This window comes from Phyllobates terribilis, unplaced genomic scaffold, assembly GCF_046119375.1.
Source record: "Phyllobates terribilis strain yellow unplaced genomic scaffold, ASM4611937v1 Scaffold_10__3_contigs__length_209671492, whole genome shotgun sequence".
Taxonomy (NCBI): domain Eukaryota; kingdom Metazoa; phylum Chordata; class Amphibia; order Anura; family Dendrobatidae; genus Phyllobates; species Phyllobates terribilis.
The window spans coordinates 205,621,061-205,642,846 of NW_027362770.1; the positions used below are offsets into that span (position 1 = coordinate 205,621,061).

At 49.4% G+C, this 21,786-nt stretch overlaps 1 protein-coding gene across 1 annotated transcript in view; it reads left to right on the plus strand.

The window, feature by feature from the left end:
• Positions 1-21,786, plus strand: part of SLCO1C1 (solute carrier organic anion transporter family member 1C1) — a 170,834-nt gene that overhangs the window by 62,999 nt on the left and 86,049 nt on the right. Inside the window, 2 exon segments of the mRNA XM_073650590.1 lie at positions 12,733-12,874; positions 18,650-18,786. Of these exon segments, the coding sequence (XP_073506691.1) occupies positions 12,733-12,874; positions 18,650-18,786 (279 nt within the window).

Below are 21,786 nucleotides of genomic sequence, written 5' to 3' on the forward strand. Positions count from 1 at the left end.
TCTCTATGGGAGCTGTATACACTGTGTGCTATGAGCTCCTCCTAGTGGTGACTGCAGGTACAATGTATAATATATCTCTATGGGAGCTGTATACAGTGTGTGCTGTGAGCTCCTCCTAATGGTGACTGCAGGTAGAATGTATAATGTATCTTTATGGGAGCTGTATACACTGTGTGCTGTGAGCTCCCCCTAGTGGTGACTGCAGGTAGAATGTATAATGTATCTCTATGGGAGCTGTATGCACTGTGTGCTGTGAGCTCCTCCTAGTCGTGACTGCAGGTAGAATGTATAATGTATCTCTATGGGAGCTGTATACACTGTGTACCGTGAGCTCCTCCTAGTGGTGACTGCAGGTAGAATGTATAATGTATCTCTATGGGAGCTGTATACACTGTGTGCTGTGAGCTTCCCCTAGTGGTGACTTCAGGTAGAATGTATAATGTATCTCTATGGGAGCTATATACACTGTGTGCTGTGAGCTCCTCCTAGTGGTGACTGCAGGTAATAGGAATAATGTATCTCTATGGGAGCTGTATACACTGTGTGCTGTGAGCTCCTCCTAGTGGTGACTGCAGGTACAATGTATAATATATCTCTATGGGAGCTGTATACAGTGTGTGCTGTGAGCTCCTCCTAATGGTGACTGCAGGTAGAATGTATAATTTATCTTTATGGGAGCTGTATACGCTGTGTGCTGTGAGCTCCTCCTAGTGGTGACTGCATGTAGAATGTATAATGTATCTCTATGGGAGCTGTATACACTGTGTGCTGTGAGCTCCCCCTAGTGGTGACTGCAGGTACTATGTATAATGTATCTCTATGGGAACTGTATACACTGTGTGCTGTGAGCTCCTCCTAGTGGTGACTGCAGGTAGAATGTATTATGTACCTCTATGGGAGCTGTATACACTGTGTGCTGTGAGCTCCCCCTAGTGGTGACTGCAGGTAGAATGTATAATGTATCTCTATGGGAGCTGTATACACTGTGTGCTGTGAGCTCCTCCTAGTGGTGACTGCAGGTAGAATGTATAATGTATCTCTATGGGAGCTGTATACACTGTGTGCTGTGAGCTCCCCATAGTGGTGACTGCAGGTACTATGTATAATGTATCTTAATGGAACTGTATACACTGTGTGCTGTGAGCTCCTCCTAGTGGTGACTGCAGGTAGAATGTATTATGTATCTCTATGGGAGCTGTATACACTGTGTGCTGTGAGCTCCCCCTAGTCGTGACTGCAGGTAGAATGTATAATGTATCTCTATGGGAGCTGTATGCACTGTGTGCTGTGAGCTCCTCCTAGTGGTGACTGCAGGTAGAATGTATAATGTATCTCTATGGGAGCTGTATACACTGTGTACTGTGAGCTCCTCCTAGTGGTGACTGCAGGTAGAATGTATAATGTATCTCTATGGGAGCTGTATACACTGTGTACTGTGAGCTCCTCCTAGTGGTGACTGCAGGTAGAATGTATAATGTATCTCTATGGGAGCTGTATACACTGTGTACTGTGAGCTCCCCCTAGTGGTGACTGCAGGTAGAATGTCTTATGTATCTCTATGGGAGCTGTATGCACTGTGTGCTGTGAGCTCCCCCTAGTGGTGACTGCAAGTAGAATGTATAATGTATCTCTTTAGGAGCTGTATGCACTGTGTGCTGTGAGCTCCTCCTAGTGGTGACTGCAGGTAGAATGTATAAAGTATCTCTATGGGAGCAGTATACACTGTGTGCTGTGAGCTCCCCCTAGTGGTGACTGCAGGTAGAATGTATAATGTATCTCTATGGGAGCTGTATACACTGTGTGCTTTGAGCTCCCCCTAGTGGTGACTGCAGGTACTATGTATAATGTATCTCTTTGGGAACTGTATACACTGTGTGCTGTGAGCTCGTCCTAGTGGTGATTGCAGGTAGAATGTATAATGTATCTCTATGGGAGCTGTATACACTGTGTGTTGTGAGCTCCCCCTAGTGGTGACTGCAGGTAGAATGTATAATGTTTCTCTAAGGGAGCTGTATACACTGTGTGCTGTGAGCTCCTCCTAGTGGTGGTTGAGGGTAGAATGGATAATATATCTCTATGGGAACTGTATACACTGTGTGCTGTGAGCTCCCCCTAGTGGTGACTGCAGGTAGAATGTATAATGTATATCTATGGGAGCTGTATACAATGTGTGCTGTGAGCTCCTCCTAGTGGTGACTGCAGGTACAATGTATAATGTATCCCTATGGGAGCTGTATACACTGTGTGCTGTGAGCTCCTCCTAGTGGTGAATGCAGGCAGAATGTATAATGTATCTCTGTGGGAGCTGTATACACTGTGTGCTGTGAGCTCCTCCTAGTGGTGACTGCAGGTATAATGTGTAATGTATCTCTATGGGAGCTGTATACACTGTGTGCTGTGAGCTCCTCCTAGTGGTGACTGCAGGTAGAATGTATAATGTATCTCTATGGGAGCTGTGTACACTGTGTGCTGTGATCTCCTCCTAGTGGTGACTGCAGGTAAAATGTATAATGTATCTCTATGGGAGCTGTATACACTGTGTGCTGTGATCTCCTCCTAGTGGTGACTGCAGGTATAATGTATAATGTATCTCTATGGGAGCTGTATACACTGTGTGCTGTGAGCTCCTCCTAGTGGTGACTGCAGGTAGAATGTATAATGTATCTCTATGGGAGCTGTATACACTGTGTGCTGTGATCTCCTCCTAGTGGTGACTGCAGGTAGAATGTATAATGTATCTCTATGGGAGCTGTATACACTGTGTGCTGTGATCTCCTCCTAGTGGTGACTGCAGGTAAAATGTATAATGTATCTCTATGGGAGCTGTATACACTGTGTGCTGTGAGCTCCTCCTAGTGGTGACTGCAGGTAGAATGTATAATGTATCTCTATGGGAGCTGTATACACTGTGTGCTGTGAGCTCTCCCTAGTGGTGACTGCAGGTAGAATGTATAAAGTATCTCTATGGGAGCAGTATACACTGTGTGCTGTGGGCTCCCCCTAGTGGTGACTGCAGGTAGAATGTATAATGTATCTCTATGGGAGCTGTATACACTGTGTTCTGTGAGCTCCCCCTAGTGGTGACTACAGGTAGAATATATAATGTATCTCTATGGGAGCTGTATACACTGTGTGCTGTGAGCTCCCCCTAGTGGTGACTGCAGGTACTATGTATAATGTATCTCTATGGGAACTGTATACACTGTGTGCTGTGAGCTCCTCCTAGTGGTGATTGCAGGTAGAATGTATAATGTATCTCTATAAGAGCTGTATACACTGTGTGTTGTGAGCTCCCCCTAGTGGTGACTGCAGGTAGAATGTATAATTTTTCTCTATGGGAGCTGTATACACTGTGTGCTGTGAGCTCCTCCTAGTGGTGGTTGAGGGTAGAATGTATAATATATCTCTATGGGAGCTGTATACACTGTGTGCTGTGAGCTCCTCCTAGTGGTGACTGCAGGTAGAATGTATAAAGTATCTCTATGGGAGCTGTATACACTGTGTGCTGTGAGCTCCTCCTAGTGGTGACTGGAGGTAGCATGTATAATGTATCTCTATGGGAGCTGTATACACTGTGTGCTGTGAGCTCCCCCTAGTGGTGACTGCAGGTAGAATGTATAATGTATCTCTAAGGGAGCTGTATACACTGTGTGCTGTGAGCTTCCCCTAGTGGTGACTGCAGGTAGAATGTATTATGTATATCTATGGGAGCTGTATACAATGTGTGCTGTGAGCTCCTAGTGGTGACTGCAGGTAGAATGTATAATGTATCTCTATGGGAGCTGTATACACTGTGTGCTGTGAGCTCCTCCTAGTGTTGAATGCAGGTAGAATGTATAATGTATCTCTATGGGAGCTGTATACACTGTGTGCTGTGAGCTCCTCCTAGTGTTGAATGCAGGTAGAATGTATAATGTATCTCTATGGGAGCTGTATACACTGTGTGCTGTGAGCTCCTCCTAGTGGTGACTGCAGGCAGAATGTATAATGTATCTCTATGGGAGCTGTATACACTGTGTGCTGTGAGCTCCTCCTAGTGGTGACTGCAGGCAGAATGTATAATGTATCTCTATGGGAGCTGTATACACTGTGTGCTGTGAGCTCCTCCTAGTGGTGACTGCAGGTAGAATGTATAATGTATCTCTATGGGAGCTGTATACACTGTGTGCTGTGAGCTCCTCCTAGTGGTGACTGCAGGTAGAATGTATAATGTATCTCTATGGGAGCTGTATACACTGTGTGCTGTGATCTCCTCCTAGTGGTGACTGCAGGTAAAATGTATAATGTATCTCTATGGGAGCTGTATACACTGTGTGCTGTGAGCTCCTCCTAGTGGTGACTGCAGGTAGAATGTCTAATGTATCTCTATGGTAGCTGTTTACACTGTGTGCTGTGAGCTCTCCCTAGTGGTGACTGCAGGTCGAATGTATAATGGATCTCTATGGGAGCTGTATACACTATGTGCTGTGAGCTCCTCCTAGTGGTAACTGCAGGTAAAATGTATAATGTATCTCTATGGGAGCTGTATACACTATGTGCTGTGAGCTCCTCCTAGTGGTTACTGCAGGTAGAATGTATAATGTATCTCTATGGGAGCTGTATACACTATGTGCTGTGAGCTCCTCCTAGTGATGACTGCAGGTAGAATGTATAATGTATCTCTATGGGAGCTGTATACACTGTGATCTGTGAGCTCCTCCTAGTGGTGACTGCAGGTAGAATGTATAATGTATCTCTATGGGAGCTGTATACACTGTGTGCTGTGAGCTCCACCTAGTGGTCACTGCAGGTAGAATGTATAATGTATCTCTATGGGAGCTATATACACTGTGTGCTGTGAGCTCCTCCTAGTGGTGACTGCAGGTAGAATGTATAATGTATCTCTATGGGAGCTGTATACACTGTGTGCTATGAGCTCCTCCTAGTGGTGACTGCAGGTACAATGTATAATATATCTCTATGGGAGCTGTATACAGTGTGTGCTGTGAGCTCCTCCTAATGGTGACTGCAGGTAGAATGTATAATGTATCTTTATGGAAGCTGTATACACTGTGTGCTGTGAGCTCCCCCTAGTGGTGACTGCAGGTAGAATGTATAATGTATCTCTATGGGAGCTGTATGCACTGTGTGCTGTGAGCTCCTCCTAGTGGTGACTGCAGGTAGAATGTATAATGTATCTCTATGGGAGCTGTATACACTGTGTACCGTGAGCTCCTCCTAGTGGTGACTGCAGGTAGAATGTATAATGTATCTCTATGGGAGCTGTATACACTGTGTGCTGTGAGCTCCCCCTAGTGGTGACTTCAGGTAGAATGTATAATGTATCTCTATGGGAGCTATATACACTGTGTGCTGTGAGCTCCTCCTAGTGGTGACTGCAGGTAATAGGAATAATGTATCTCTATGGGAGCTGTATACACTGTGTGCTGTGAGCTCCTCCTAGTGGTGACTGCAGGTACAATGTATAATATATCTCTATGGGAGCTGTATACAGTGTGTGCTGTGAGCTCCTCCTAATGGTGACTGCAGGTAGAATGTATAATTTATCTTTATGGGAGCTGTATACGCTGTGTGCTGTGAGCTCCTCCTAGTGGTGACTGCATGTAGAATGTATAAAGTATCTCTATGGGAGCTGTATACACTGTGTGCTGTGAGCTCCCCCTAGTGGTGACTGCAGGTAGAATGTATAATGTATCTCTATGGGAGCTGTATACACTGTGTGCTGTGAGCTCCTCCTAGTGGTGACTGCAGGTAGAATGTATAATGTATCTCTATGGGAGCTGTATACACTGTGTGCTGTGAGCTCCCCATAGTGGTGACTGCAGGTACTATGTATAATGTATCTTAATGGAACTGTATACACTGTGTGCTGTGAGCTCCTCATAGTGGTGACTGCAGGTAGAATGTATTATGTATCTCTATGGGAGCTGTATACACTGTGTGCTGTGAGCTCCCCCTAGTCGTGACTGCAGGTAGAATGTATAATGTATCTCTATGGGAGCTGTATGCACTGTGTGCTGTGAGCTCCTCCTAGTGGTGACTGCAGGTAGAATGTATAATGTATCTCTATGGGAGCTGTATACACTGTGTACTGTGAGCTCCTCCTAGTGGTGACTGCAGGTAGAATGTATAATGTATCTCTATGGGAGCTGTATACACTGTGTACTGTGAGCTCCTCCTAGTGGTGACTGCAGGTAGAATGTATAATGTATCTCTATGGGAGCTGTATACACTGTGTACTGTGAGCTCTCCCTAGTGGTGACTGCAGGTATAATGTATAATTTATCTCTATGGGAGCTGTATACACTGTGTGCTGTGAGCTCCTCCTAGTGGTGACTGCAGGTAGAATGTATAATGTATCTCTATGGGAGCTGTATACACTGTGATCTGTGAGCTCCTCCTAGTGGTGACTGCAGGTAGAATGTATAATGTATCTCTATGGGAGCTGTATACACTGTCTACTGTGAGCTCCTCCTAGCGGTGACTGCAGGTAGAATGTATAATATATCTCTATGGGAGCTGTATACACTGTGTGCTGTGAGCTCCTCCTAGTGGTGACTGCAGGTAGAATGTATAAAGTATCTCTATGGGAGCTGTATACAATGTGTGCTGTGAGCCCCCCCTAGTGGTGACTGCAGGTATAATGTATAATGTATCTCTATGGGAGCTGTATACACTGTGTGCTGTGAGCTCCCCCTAGTGGTCACTGCAGATAGAATGTATAATATATCTCTATGGGAGCTGTATACATTGTGTGCTGTGAGCTCCCCCTAGTGGTGTCTGCAGGTACTATGTATAATGTAACTCTATGGGAACTGTATACACTGTGTGCTGTGAGCTCCTCCTAGTGGTGATTGCAGGTAGAATGTATAATGTATCTCTATGGGAGCTGTATACACTGTGTGTTGTGAGCTCCCCCTAGTGGTGACTGCAGGTAGAATGTATAATGTTTCTCTATGGGAGCTGTATACACTGTGTGCTGTGAGCTCCTCCTAGTGGTGGTTGAGGGTAGAAAGTATAATATATCTCTAAGGGAGCTGTATATACTGTGTGCTGGGTGCTCCCCCTAGTGGTGACTGTAGGTAGAATGTATAATGCATCTCTATGGGAGCTGTATACCTATGTGCTGTGAGCTCCTCCTAATGGTGACTGCAGGTAGAATATATAATGTATCTCTATGGAAGCTGTATACACTGTGTGCTGTGAGCTCCACCTAGTGGTGACTGCAGGTAAAATGTATAATGTATCTCTATGGGAGCTGTATACACTGTGTGCTGTGAGCTCCTCCTAGTGGTGACTTCAGGTAGAATGTATAATGTATCTCTATGGGAGCTGTATACACTGTGTGCTGTGAGCTCCTCCTAGTGGTGACTGCAGGTAGAATGTATAATATATCTCTATGGGAGCTGTATACACTGTGTGCTGTGAGCTCCTCCTAGTGGTGACTGCAGGTAGAATGTATAATGTATCTTTATGGGAGCTGTATACGCTGTGTGCTGTGAGCTCCTCCTAGTGGTGACTGCAGGTAGAAGGTATAATGTATCTCTATGAGAGCTGTATACACTGTGTGCTGTGAGCTCCTCCTAGTAGTGACTGCAGGCAGAATGTATAATGTATCTCTATGGAAGCTGTATACACTGTGTGCTGTGAGCTCCCCCTAGTGGTGACTGCAGGTAGTATGTATAATGTATCTCTATAGGAGCTGTATGCACTGTGTGCTGTGAGCTCCTCCTAGTGGTGACTGCAGGTAGAATGCATAAAGTATCTCTATGGGAGCAGTATACACTGTGTGCTGTGAGCTCCCCCTAGTGGTGACTGCAGGTAGATTGTATAATGTATCTCTATGGGAGCTGTATACACTGTGTGCTGTGAGCTCCCCCTAGTGGTGACTGCAGGTACTATGTATAATGTATCTCTATGGGAACTGTATACACTGTGTACTGTGAGCTCCCCCTAGTGGTGATTGCAGGTAGAATGTATAATGTATCTCTATGGGAGCTGTATACACTGTGTGTTGTGAGCTCCCCCTAGTGGTGACTGCAGGTAGAATGTATAATGTTTCTCTAAGGGAGCTGTATACACTGTGTGCTGTGAGCTCCTCCTAGTGGTGGTTGAGGGTAGAATGTATAATGTATCTCTATGGGAGCTGTATACACTGTGTGCTGTGAGCTCCTCCTAGTGGTGACTGCAGGTAGAATGTATAATGTATATCTATGGGAGCTGTATACACTGTGTGCTGTGAGCTCCCCCTAGTGGTGACTGCAGGTAGAATGTATAATGCATCTCTATGGGAGCTGTATACAATGTGTGCTGTGAGCTCCTCCTAGTGGTGACTGCAGGTACAATGTATAATGTATCTCTATGGGAGCTGTATACACTGTGTGCTGTGAGCTCCTCCTAGTGGTGAATGCAGGCAGAATGCATAATGTATCTCTATGGGAGCTGTATACACTGTGTGCTGTGAGCTCCTCCTAGTGGTGACTGCAGGTATAATATGTAATGTATCTCTATGGGAGCTGTATACACTGTGTGCTGTGAGCTCCTCCTAGTGGTGACTGCAGGTAGAATGTATAATGTATCTCTATGGGAGCTGTATACACTGTGTGCTGTGATCTCCTCCTAGTGGTGACTGCAGGTAAAATGTATAATGTATCTCTATGGGAGCTGTATACACTGTGTGCTGTGAGCTCCTCCTAGTGGTGACTGCAGGTAGAATGTATAATGTATCTCTATGGTAGCTGTTTACACTGTGTGCTGTGAGCTCTCCCTAGTGGTGACTGCAGGTAGAATGTATAAAGTATCTCTATGGGAGCAGTATACACTGTGTGCTGTGAGCTCCCCCTAGTGGTGACTGCAGGTAGAATGTATAATGTATCTCTATGGGAGCTGTATACACTGTGTGCTGTGAGCTCCCCCTAGTGGTGACTGCAGGTAGAATGTATAATGTATCTCTATGGGAGCTGTATACACTGTGTGCTGTGAGCTCCCCCTAGTGGTGACTGCAGGTACTATGTATAATGTATCTCTATGGGACATGTATACACTGTGTGCTGTGAGCTCCTCCTAGTGGTGATTGCAGGTAGAATGTATAATGTATCTCTATGGGAGCTGTATACACTGTGTGTTGTGAGCTCCCCCTAGTGGTGACTGCAGGTAGAATGTATAATTTTTCTCTATGGGAGCTGTATACACTGTGTGCTGTGAGCTTCTCCTAGTGGTGGTTGAGTGTAGAATGTATAATATATCTCTATGGGAGCTGTATACACTGTGTGCTGTGAGCTCCTCCTAGTGGTGACTGCAGGTAGAATGTATAATGTATCTCTATGGGAGCTGTATACACTGTGTGCTGTGAGCTCCTCCTAGTGGTGACTGGAGGTGGCATGTATAATGTATCTCTATGGGAGCTGTATACACTGTGTGCTGTGAGCTCCTCCTAGTGGTGACTGCAGATAGAATGTATAATGTATCTCTATGGGAGCTGTATACACTATGTGCTGTGAGCTTCCCCTAGTGGTGACTGCAGGTAGAATGTATCATGTATATCTATGGGAGCTGTATACAATGTGTGCTGTGAGCTCCTCTTAGTGGTGAATGCAGGCAGAATGTATAATGTATCTCTATGGGAGCTGTATACACTGTGTGCTGTGAGCTCCTCCTAGTGGTGACTGCAGGTAGAATGTATAATGTATCTCTATGGGAGCTGTATACACTGTGTGCTGTGAGCTCCTCCTAGTGGTGACTGCAGGTAGAATGTATAATGTATCTCTATGGGAGCTGTATACACTGTGTGCTGTGATCTCCTCCTAGTGGTGACTGCAGGTAAAATGTATAATGTATCTCTATGGGAGCTGTATACACTGTGTGCTGTGAGCTCCTCCTAGTGGTGACTGCAGGTAGAATGTATAATGTATCTCTATGGTAGCTGTTTACACTGTGTGCTGTGAGCTCTCCCTAGTGGTGACTGCAGGTAGAATGTATAATGTATCTCTATGGGAGCTGTATACACTGTGTGCTGTGAGCTCCTCCTAGTGGTGACTGCAGGTAGAATGTATAATGTATCTCTATGGGAGCTGTATACACTATGTGCTGTGAGCTCCTCCTAGTGGTGACTGCAGGTAGAATGTATAATGTATCTCTATGGGAGCTGTATACACTATGTGCTGTGAGCTCCTCCTAGTGGTGACTGCAGGTAGAATGTATAATGTATCTCTATGGGAGCTGTATACACTGTGATCTGTGAGCTCCTCCTAGTGGTGACTGCAGGTAGAATGTATAATGTATCTCTATGGGAGCTGTATACACTGTGATCTGTGAGCTCCTCCTAGTGGTGACTGCAGGTAGAATGTATAATGTATCTCTATGGGAGCTGTATACACTGTGCGCTGTGAGCTCCCCCTAGTGGTGACTGCAGGTAGAATGTATAATGTATCTCTATGGGAGCTGTATACACTGTGTGTTGTGAGCTCCCCCTAGTGGTGACTGCAGGTATAATGTATAATGTATCTCTATGGGAGCTGTATACACTGTGTGTTGTGAGCTCCTCCTAGTGATGACTGCAGGTAGAATGTATAAAATATCTCTATGGGAGCTGTATACACTGTGTGCTGTGAGCTCCTCCTTGTGGTGACTGCAGGTATAATGTATAATTTATCTCTATGGGAGCTGTATACACTGTGTGCTGTGAGCTCCTCCTAGTGGTGACTGCAGGTAGAATGTATAAAGTATCTCTATGGGAGCTGTATACACTGTGTGCTGTGAGCTCCTCCTTGTGGTGACTGCAGGTATAATGTATAAAGTATCTCTATGGGAGCTGTATACACTGTGTGCTGTGAGGTCCTCCTTGTGGTGACTGCAGGTATAATGTATAATGTATCTCTATGGGAGCTGTATACACTGTGTGCTGTGAACTCCTCCTAGTGGTGACTGCAGGTAGAATGTATAAAGTATCTCTATGGGAGCTGTATACACTGTGTGCTGTGAGCTCCTCCTAGTGGTGACTGCAGGTAGAATGTATAAAGTATCTATATGGGAGCTGTATACACTGTGTGCTGTGAGCTCCTCCTTGTGGTGACTGCAGGTATAATGTATAATGTATCTCTATGGGAGCTGTATACACTGTGTGCTGTGAGCTCCTCCTTGTGTGACTGCACGTATAATGTATAATGTTTCTCTATGGGAGCTGTATACACTGTGTGCTGTGAGCTCCTCCTAGTGGTGACTGCAGGTAGAATGTATAATGTATCTCTATGGGAGCTGTATACACTGTGTGCTGTGAGCTCCTTCTAGTGGTGACTGCAGGTAGAATGTATAATGTATCTCTATGGGAGCTGTATACACTGTGATCTGTGAGCTCCTCCTAGTGGTGACTGCAGGTAGAATGTATAATGTATCTCTATGGGAGCTGTATACACTGTGCGCTGTGAGCTCCTCCTAGTGGTGACTGCAGGTAGAATGTATAATGTATCTCTATGGGAGCTGTATACACTGTGTGCTGTGAGCTCCTTCTAGTGGTGACTGCAGGTAGAATGTATAATGTATCTCTATGGGAGCTGTATACACTGTGATCTGTGAGCTCCTCCTAGTGGTGACTGCAGGTAGAATGTATAATGTATCTCTATGGGAGCTGTATACACTGTGCGCTGTGAGCTCCTCCTAGTGGTGACTGCAGGCAGAATGTATAATGTATCTCTATGGGAGCTGTATACACTGTGTGCTGTGAGCTCCTCCTAGTGGTGACTGCAGGTACTATGTATAAAATATCTCTATGGGAGCTGTATACACTGTGTGCTGTGAGCTCCTCCTAGTGGTGACTGCAGGTAGAATGTATAATGTATCTCTATGGGAGCTGTATACACTGTGTGCTGTGAGCTCCTCCTAGTGGTGACTGCAGGTAGAATGTATAATGTATCTCTATGGGAGCTGTATACACTGTGTGCTGTGAGCTCCTCCTAGTGGTGACTGCAGGTAGAATGTATAATGTATCTCTATGGGAGCTGTATACACTGTGTGCTGTGAGCTCCTCCTAGTGGTGACTGCAGGTAGAATGTATAATGTATCTCTATGGGAGCTGTATACACTGTGTGCTGTGAGCTCCTCCTAGTGGTGACTGCAGGTAGAATGTATAATGTATCTCTATGGGAGCTGTATACACTATGTGCTGTGAGCTCCTCCTAGTGGTGACTGCAGGTAGAATGTATAATGTATCTCTATGGGAGCTGTATACACTGTGTGCTGTGAGCTCCTCCTAGTGGTGACTGCAGGTAGAATGTATAATGTATCTCTATGGGAGCTGTATACACTGTGTGCTGTGAGCTCCTCCTAGTGGTGACTGCAGGTAGAATGTATAATATATCTCTATGGGAGCTGTATACACTGTGTGCTGTGAGCTCCCCCTAGTGGTGACTGCAGGTAGAATGTATAATGTATTTCTATGGGAGCTGTATACACTGTGTGCTGTGAGCTCCCCCTAGTGTTGGCATTGATAGAGATTTTCGCTTCTATTACCTCCTGGATATCGCACTGATACATTGTATCACACAGTGTTGCTATATCTGGTATTTCTGACATTATTCAGTGCTGTCTGGTGCAGCAGTTCAGGAGGTCGGGATGTCTGTCCTTGTCCTGGTGGGTGAGGGGTCTGTGGTCCGGGGTGAGGATGAGGAGGTTTAGGAATCAGGTCATGGAGTTGAGATATTGTCACCCAGGTCGGGGTCTTCTCCTTCGTCTCCACAGATTTTCCTCTCCGCCATCAGTTTTGCATATTTTGCAAAAGCTTTAACCGGAAGTTACCTGAAAAGCTCAATCACTCAGATAGAACGCAGATTCGAACTCCCATCATCCCTGGTCGGTGTCATCGACGGAAGCTTTGAGATTGGTGCGTGGTAATAAAAATATCATTACCCTGTACCCCGAGTGTCATTATCCTGTACCCCGAGTGTCAGCGTCATTATCCTGTACCCCGAGTGTCAGCGTCATTATCCTGTACCCCGAGTGTCATTATCCTGTACCCCGAGTGTCAGCGTCATTATCCTGTACCCTGAGTGTCAGCGTCATTATCCTGTACCCCCAGTGTCATTATCCTGTACCCCCAGTGTCATTATCCTGCACCCCCAGTATCAGTGTCATTATCCTGCACCCCCAGTGTCATTATCCTGTACCTCCAGTGTCATTATCCTGTACCCCCAGTGTCATTATCCTGTACCCCGAGTGTCAGCGTCATTATCCTGTACCCTGAGTGTCAGCGTCATTATCCTGTACCCCGAGTGTCATTATCCTGTACCCTGAGTGTCAGCGTCATTATCCTGTACCCCGAGTGTCATTATCCTGTACCCTGAGTGTCCGCGTCATTATCCTGTACCCCGAGTGTCATTATCCTGTACCCTGAGTGTCAGCGTCATTATCCTGTACCCCCAGTGTCATTATCCTGTACCCCGAGTGTCATTATCCTGTACCCTGAGTGTCAGCGTCATTATCCTGTACCCCGAGTGTCAGCGTCATTATCCTGTACCCCGAGTGTCATTATCCTGTACCCCCAGTGTCATTATCCTGTACTCTGAGTATCAGTGTCATTATCCTGTACTCCCAGTGTCATTATCCTGTACCCCCAGTATCAGTGTCATTATCCTGTACCCCGAGTGTCATTATCCTGTACCCTGAGTGTCAGCGTCATTATCCTGTACCCCGAGTGTCATTATCCTGTACCCTGAGTGTCCGCGTCATTATCCTGTACCCCGAGTGTCATTATCCTGTACCCTGAGTGTCAGCGTCATTATCCTGTACCCCCAGTGTCATTATCCTGTACCCCGAGTGTCATTATCCTGTACCCTGAGTGTCAGCGTCATTATCCTGTACCCCGAGTGTCAGCGTCATTATCCTGTACCCTGAGTGTCATTATCCTGTACCCCCAGTGTCATTATCCTGTACTCTGAGTATCAGTGTCATTATCCTGTACTCCCAGTGTCAGTGTCATTATCCTGTACCTCCAGTGTCATTATCCTGTACCCCCAGTATCAGTGTCATTATCCTGTACCCCGAGTGTCATTATCCTGTACCCCCAGTGTCATTATCCTGTTCCCCCAGTGTCAGTGTCATTATCCTGTACCCCCAGTGTCATTATCCTGCACCCCCAGTGTCATTATCCTGTACCCCCAGTGTCATTATTCTGCACCCCCAGTGTCATTATCCTGTACCCCGAGTGTCAGCGTCATTATCCTGTACCCCGAGTGTCAGCGTCATTATCCTGTACCCCGAGTGTCATTATCCTGTACCCCCAGTGTCAGTGTCATTATCCTGTATCTCGAGTGTCATTATCCTGTACCCCGAGTGTCATTATCCTGTACCCTGAGTATCAGTGTCATTATCCTGTACCCCGAGTGTCATTATCCTGTACTCTGAGTATCAGTGTCATTATCCTGTACCCCGAGTGTCAGTGTCATTATCCTGTACTCCCAGTGTCAGTGTCATTATCCTGTACCTCCAGTGTCATTATCCTGTACCCCCAGTATCAGTGTCATTATCCTGTACCCCGAGTGTCATTATCCTGTACCCTGAGTGTCAGCGTCATTATCCTGTACCCTAAGTATCATTATCCTGTACCCCCAGTATCAGTGTCATTATCCTGTACCCCCAGTGTCATTATCCTGTACCCCGAGTGTCATTATCCTGTACCCCGAGTGTCAGCGTCATTATCCTGTACCCTAAGTATCATTATCCTGTACCCCCAGTATCAGTGTCATTATCCTGTACCCCCAGTGTCATTATCCTGTACCCCCAGTGTCATTATCCTGCACCCCCAGTGTCAGTGTCATTATCCTGTACCCCCAGTGTCATTATCCTGTACCCTGAGTATCAGTGTCATTATCCTGTACCCCCAGTGTCATTATCCTGTACCCCCAGTGTCAGTGTCATTATCCTGTACCTCCAGTGTCATTATCCTGTACCCCCAGTGTCATTATCCTGTACCCCCAGTGTCATTATCCTGCACCCCCAGTGTCAGTGTCATTATCCTGTACCCCCAGTGTCATTATCCTGTACCCTGAGTATCAGTGTCATTATCCTGTACCCCCAGTGTCATTATCCTGTTCCCCCAGTGTCAGTGTCATTATCCTGTACCCCCAGTGTCATTATCCTGCACCCCCAGTGTCATTATCCTGTACCCCCAGTGTCATTATTCTGCACCCCCAGTGTCATTATCCTGCACCCCAGTGTCATTATCCTGTACCTCCAGTGTCATTATCCTGTACCCCAGTGTCATTATCCTGTACCCCCAGTGTCATTATCCTGTACCCCGAGTGTCATTATCCTGTACCTTGAGTGTCAGCGTCATTATCCTGTACCCCAAGTGTCATTATCCTGTACCCTGAGTGTCAGCGTCATTATCCTGTACCCCCAGTGTCATTATCCTGTACCCCCAATGTCAGTGTCATTATCCTGTATCTCGAGTGTCATTATCCTGTACCCCGAGTGTCATTATCCTGTACCCTGAGTATCAGTGTCATTATCTTGTACCCCGAGTGTCATTATCCTGTACCCTGAGTATCAGTGTCATTATCCTGTACCCCCAGTGTCATTATCCTGCACCCCCAGTGTCATTATCCTGCACCCCCAGTGTCCTTATCCTGTACCTCCAGTGTCATTATCCTGTACCCCAGTGTCATTATACTGTACCCCCAGTGTCATTATCCTGTACCCCCAGTGTCATTATCCTGTACCCCGAGTGTCATTATCCTGTACCCTGAGTATCAGTGTCATTATCTTGTACCCCGAGTGTCATTATCCTGTACCCTGAGTATCAGTGTCATTATCCTGTACCCCCAGTGTCATTATCCTGCACCCCCAGTGTCATTATCCTGCACCCCCAGTGTCATTATCCTGTACCCCAGTGTCATTATACTGTACCCCCAGTGTCATTATCCTGTACCCCGAGTGTCAGCGTCATTATCCTGTACCCCGAGAGTCATTATCCTGTACCCTGAGTGTCAGCGTCATTATCCTGTACCCCGAGTGTCAGCGTCATTATCCTGTACCCTGAGTATCATTATCCTGTACCCCCAGTGTCATTATCCTGTACCCCGAGTGTCATTATCCTGTACCCCCAATGTCAGTGTCATTATCCTGTATCTCGAGTGTCATTATCCTGTACCCCGAGTGTCATTATCCTGTACCCCGAGTGTCAGTGTCATTATCCTGTACCCCCAGTATCAGTGTCATTATCCTGTACCCCGAGTGTCATTATCCTGTACCCCCAGTGTCATTATCCTGCACCCCCAGTGTCATTACCGTGTACCTCCAGTGTCATTATCCTGTACCCTCAGTATCAGTGTCATTATCCTGTACCCCCAGTGTCATTATCCTGTACCCCCAGTGTCATTATCCTGCACCCCTAGTGTCAGTATCTGTACCCCGAGAGTCAGTGTCATTATCCTGTACTCTGAGTATCATTATCCTGTACCCTGAGTGGTCATTATCCTGTACCCCCAGTGTCATTATCCTGTACCCTGAGTGTCAGCGTCATTATCCTGTACCCCGAGTGTCAGCGTCATTATCCTGTACCCTGAGTATCATTATCCTGTACCCCCAGTGTCATTATCCTGTACCCCGAGTGTCATTATCCTGTACCCCCAATGTCAGTGTCATTATCCTGTATCTCGATTGTCATTATCCTGTACCCCGAGTGTCATTATCCTGTACCCCGAGTGTCAGTGTCATTATCCTGTACTCCCAGTGTCAGTGTCATTATCCTGTACCCCCAGTATCAGTGTCATTATCCTGTACCCCGAGTGTCATTATCCTGTACCCCCAGTGTCATTATCCTGCACCCCCAGTGTCATTACCGTGTACCCCCAGTGTCATTATCCTGTACCCCCAGTATCAGTGTCATTATCCTGTACCCCCAGTGTCATTATCCTGCACCCCCAGTGTCAGTGTCATTATCCTGTACCCCCAGTGTCATTATCCTGTACCCCGAGTATCAGTGTCATTATCCTGTACCCCCAGTGTCATTATCCTGTACCCCCAGTGTCATTATCCTGCACCCCCAGTGTCAGTGTCATTATCCTGTACCCCCAGTATCAGTGTCATTATCCTGTACCCCCAGTGTCATTATCCTGCACCCCCAGTGTCAGTGTCATTATCCTGTACCTCCAGTGTCATTATCCTGTACCCCCAGTATCAGTGTCATTATCCTGTACCCCCAGTGTCATTATCCTGTACCCCCAGTGTCATTATCCTGCACCCCCAGTGTCAGTGTCATTATCCTGTACCCCCAATGTCATTATCCTGTACCCTGAGTATCAGTGTCATTATCCTGTACCCCCAGTGTCATTATCCTGTACCCCCAGTGTCATTATCCTGTTCCCCCAGTGTCAGTGTCATTATCCTGTACCCCAGTGTCATTATTCTGCACCCCCAGTGTCATTATCCTGTTCCCCCAGTGTCAGTGTCATTATCCTGTACCCCCAGTGTCATTATCCTGCACCCCCAGTGTCATTATCCTGTTCCCCCCGTGTCAGTGTCATTATCCTGTACCCCCAGTGTCATTATCCTGCACCCCCAGTGTCATTATCCTGTTCCCCCAGTGTCAGTGTCATTATCTTGCACCCCCAGTGTCATTATCCTGCATCCCCAGTGTCATTATCCTGTTCCCCCAGTGTCAGTGTCATTATCCTGCACCCCCAGTGTCATTATCCTGTACCCCCAGTGTCATCATCCTGTACCCTTAGTGTCATTATCCTGTACCCCCAGTGTCATTATCCTGCACCCCCAGTGTCATTATCCTGTTCCCCCAGTGTCAGTGTCATTATCCTGCACCCCCAGTGTCATTATCCTGTACCCCCAGTGTCATTATCCTGCACCCCCAGTGTCATTATCCTGTACCCCCAATGTCAGTGTCATTATCCTGTACCCTGAGTATCATTATCCTGTACCCCCAGTGTCATTATCCTGTACCCCGAGTGTCATTATCCTGTACCCCCAATGTCAGTGTCATTATCCTGTATCTCCAGTGTCATTATCCTGTACCCCCAGTGTCATTATCCTGCACCCCCAGTGTCATTATCCTGTTCCCCCAGTGTCAGTGTCATTATCCTGCACCCCCAGTGTCATTATCCTGTTCCCCCAGTGTCAGTGTCATTATCCTGTACCCTTAGTGTCATTATCCTGTACCCCCAGTGTCATTATCCTGTACCCCCAGTGTCATTATCCTGTTCTCCCAGTGTCAGTGTCATTATCCTGCACCCCCAGTGTCATTATCCTGTACCCCCAGTGTCATTATCCTGCACCCCCAGTGTCATTATCCTGCACCCCCAGTGTCATTATCCTGTTCCCCCAGTGTCAGTGTCATTATCCTGTACCCTCAGTGTCATTATCCTGTACCCTCAGTGTCATTATCCTGTTCCCCCAGTGTCAGTGTCATTATCCTGCACCCCCAGTGTCATTATCCTGTACCCCCAGTGTCATTATCCTGTACCTCCAGTGTCATTATCCTGCACCCCCAGTGTCATTACCGTGTACCCCCAGTGTCAGTGTCATTATCCTGCACCCCCAGTGTTGTGTAGGGGCAGTGACCCTTGTGTCCCCAGGACTGGCTGTAGTGAGGCCTGCACTGTCACACTGTGACGCCCCTTCTGCTGTGGACCTTCTCTTCCTGCAGGGAACCTCCTGGTTATTACTCTCGTCAGTTACTTTGGAGCAAAACTCCACAGAGCGAGGCTGATCGGCGGCGGCTGCCTGGTGATGGCGGCGGGAACCTTCTTAATTGCGCTGCCCCATTTCATTATGGGTCGGTAAGTTCCCGGTGTGGGGTAATTACCGGGGTCACACGGCCGGTGTGGGGGGGCTGACAACCACCTGGGGCAGGAAGCCCCGACTGTCAGAGATGAGAGTGCCGGGATAGCGCTTACAGGGCCCCGGGAGATATGGGGTTAATAGCGCCACAGTGATGTCCGACCGCCGGACTGGCAGCGCGGCCACGGGGAGAACGTGAATTTATCGCCGTCATAGGGGCGGCTCCCGTCACCGCTCACTATGCTGTAAGCACGCCCCCTGCCATTATGATTGACAGCTCCCAGTGCAGAGTTTGTACAGAGCAAGCTGTCAATCAAAGTGCTGGGGGCGTGCTTACAGCATAGTGAGACGTGACTGGAGCCGCCCCCCGCACGCCTCTATGACCGACAGCCGCCCCCGCACGCCTCTATGACTGACAGCCGCCCCCGCACGCCTCTATGACTGACAGCCGCCCCCGCACGCCTCTATGACCGACAGCCGCCCCCGCACGCCTCTATGACTGACAGCCGCCCCCGCACGCCTCTATGACTGACAGCCGCCCCCGCACGCCTCTATGACTGACAGCCGCCCCCGCACGCCTCTATGACTGACAGCCGCCCCCGCACGCCTCTATGACCGACAGCGACCCCCACACGCCTCTATGACTGACAGCCGCCCCCGCACGCCTCTATGACTGACAGCCGCCCCCGCACGCCTCTATGACCGACAGCCGCCCCCGCACGCCTCTATGACTGACAGCCAACCCCGCACGCCTCTATGACTGACAGCCGCCCCCGCACGCCTCTATGACTGACAGCCGCCCCCGCACGCCTCTATGACCGACAGCCGCCCCCGCACGCCTCTATGACCGACAGCCGCCCCCGCACGCCTCTATGACTGACAGAAGCCCCCGCACGCCTCTATGACTGACAGCCGCCCCCGCACGCCTCTATGACTGACAGCCTCCCCCGCACGCCTCTATGACTGACAGCCGCTCCCGCACGCCTCTATGACCGACAGCCGCCCCCGCACGCCTCTATGACTGACAGAAGCCCCCGCACGCCTCTATGACTGACAGCCGCCCCCACACGCCTCTATGACTGACAGCCGCCCCCGCACGCCTCTATGACCGACAGCCGCCCCCGCACGCCTCTATGACTGACAGCCGCCCCCGCACGCCTCTATGACTGACAGCCGCCCCCGCACGCCTCTATGACTGACAGCCGCCCCCGCACGCCTCTATGACCGACAGCCGCCCCCGCACGCCTCTATGACCGACAGCCGCCCCCGCATGCCTCTATGACCGACAGCCGCCCCCGCACGCCTCTATAACCGACAGAAGCCCCCGCACGCCTCTATGACTGACAGCCGCCCCCGCACGCCTCTATGACCGACAGCCGCCCCCGCACGCCTCTATGACTGACAGCCGCCCCCGCACGCCTCTATGACTGACAGCCGCCCCCGCACGCCTCTATGACTGACAGCCGCCCCCGCACGCCTCTATGACTGACAGCCAACCCCGCACGCCTCTATGACCGACAGCCGCCCCCGCACGCCTCTATGACTGACAGCCGCCCCCGCACGCCTCTATGACTGACAGAAGCCCCCGCACGCCTCTATGACTGACAGCCGCCCCCGCACGCCTCTGTGACCGACAGAAGCCCCCGCACGCCTCTATGACCGATAGCCGACCCCGCACGCCTCTATGACCGACAGAAGCCCCCTCACGCCTCTATGACCGACAGAAGCCCCCTCACGCCTCTATGACCGACAGAAGCCCCCGCACGCCTCTATGACCGACAGAAGCCCCCGCACGCCTCTATGACTGACAGCCGCCCCCGCACGCCTCTATGACCGACAGCCGCCCCCGCACGCCTCTGTGACCGACAGAAGCCCCCTCACGCCTCTATGACCGACAGAAGCCCCCGCACGCCTCTATGATCGACAGCCGCCCCCGCACGCCTCTATGACCGACAGAAGCCCCCGCACGCCTCTAAGACTGACAGCCGCCCCCTCACGCCTCTATGACTGACAGCCGCCCCCGCACGCCTCTATGATCGATAGCCGACCCCGCACGCCTCTATGACTGACAGCCGCCCCCGCACGCCTCTATGACTGACAGCCGCCCCCGCACGCCTCTGACTGACAGCCGCCCCCGCACGCCTCTATGACTGACAGCTGCCCCCGCACGCCTCTGTGACCGACAGAAGCCCCCTCACGCCTCTATGACCGACAGCCGCCCCCGCACGCCTCTATGACCGACAGAAGCCCCCGCATGCCTCTATGACCGACAGAAGCCCCCGCACGCCTCTATGACTGACAGCCGCCCCCTCACGCCTCTATGACTGACAGCCGCCCCCTCACGCCTCTATGACTGACAGCCGCCCCCGCACGCCTCTGTGACCGACAGAAGCCCCCTCACGCCTCTATGACCGACAGCCGCCCCCCCACGCCTCTATGACCGACAGAAGCCCCCGCACGCCTCTATGACCGACAGAAGCCCCCGCACGCCTCTATGACTGACATCCGCCCCCTCACGCCTCTATGACTGACAGCCGCCCCCGCACGCCTCTATGACTGACAGAAGCCCCCGCACGCCTCTATGATCGACAGAAGCCCCCGCACGCCTCTATGACCGACAGAAGCCCCCGCACGCCTCTATGACCGACAGAAGCCCCCGCATGCCTCTATGATCGACAGCCGCCCCCGCACGCCTCTATGACCGACAGAAGCCCCCGCACGCCTCTATGACCGACAGAAGCCCCCACACGCCTCTATGACCGACAGAAGCCCCTGCACGCCTCTATGACCGACAGCCGACCCCGCACGCCTCTATGACCGACAGCCGCCCCCGCACGCCTCTATGACTGACAGCCGCCCCCGCACGCCTCTATGACTGACAGCCGCCCCCGCACGCCTCTCTGACTGTCAGCCGCCCCCGCACGCCTCTCTGACTGTCAGCCGCCCCCGCACGCCTCTGACTGACAGCCGCTCCCGCACGCCTCTATGACTGACAGCCGCCCC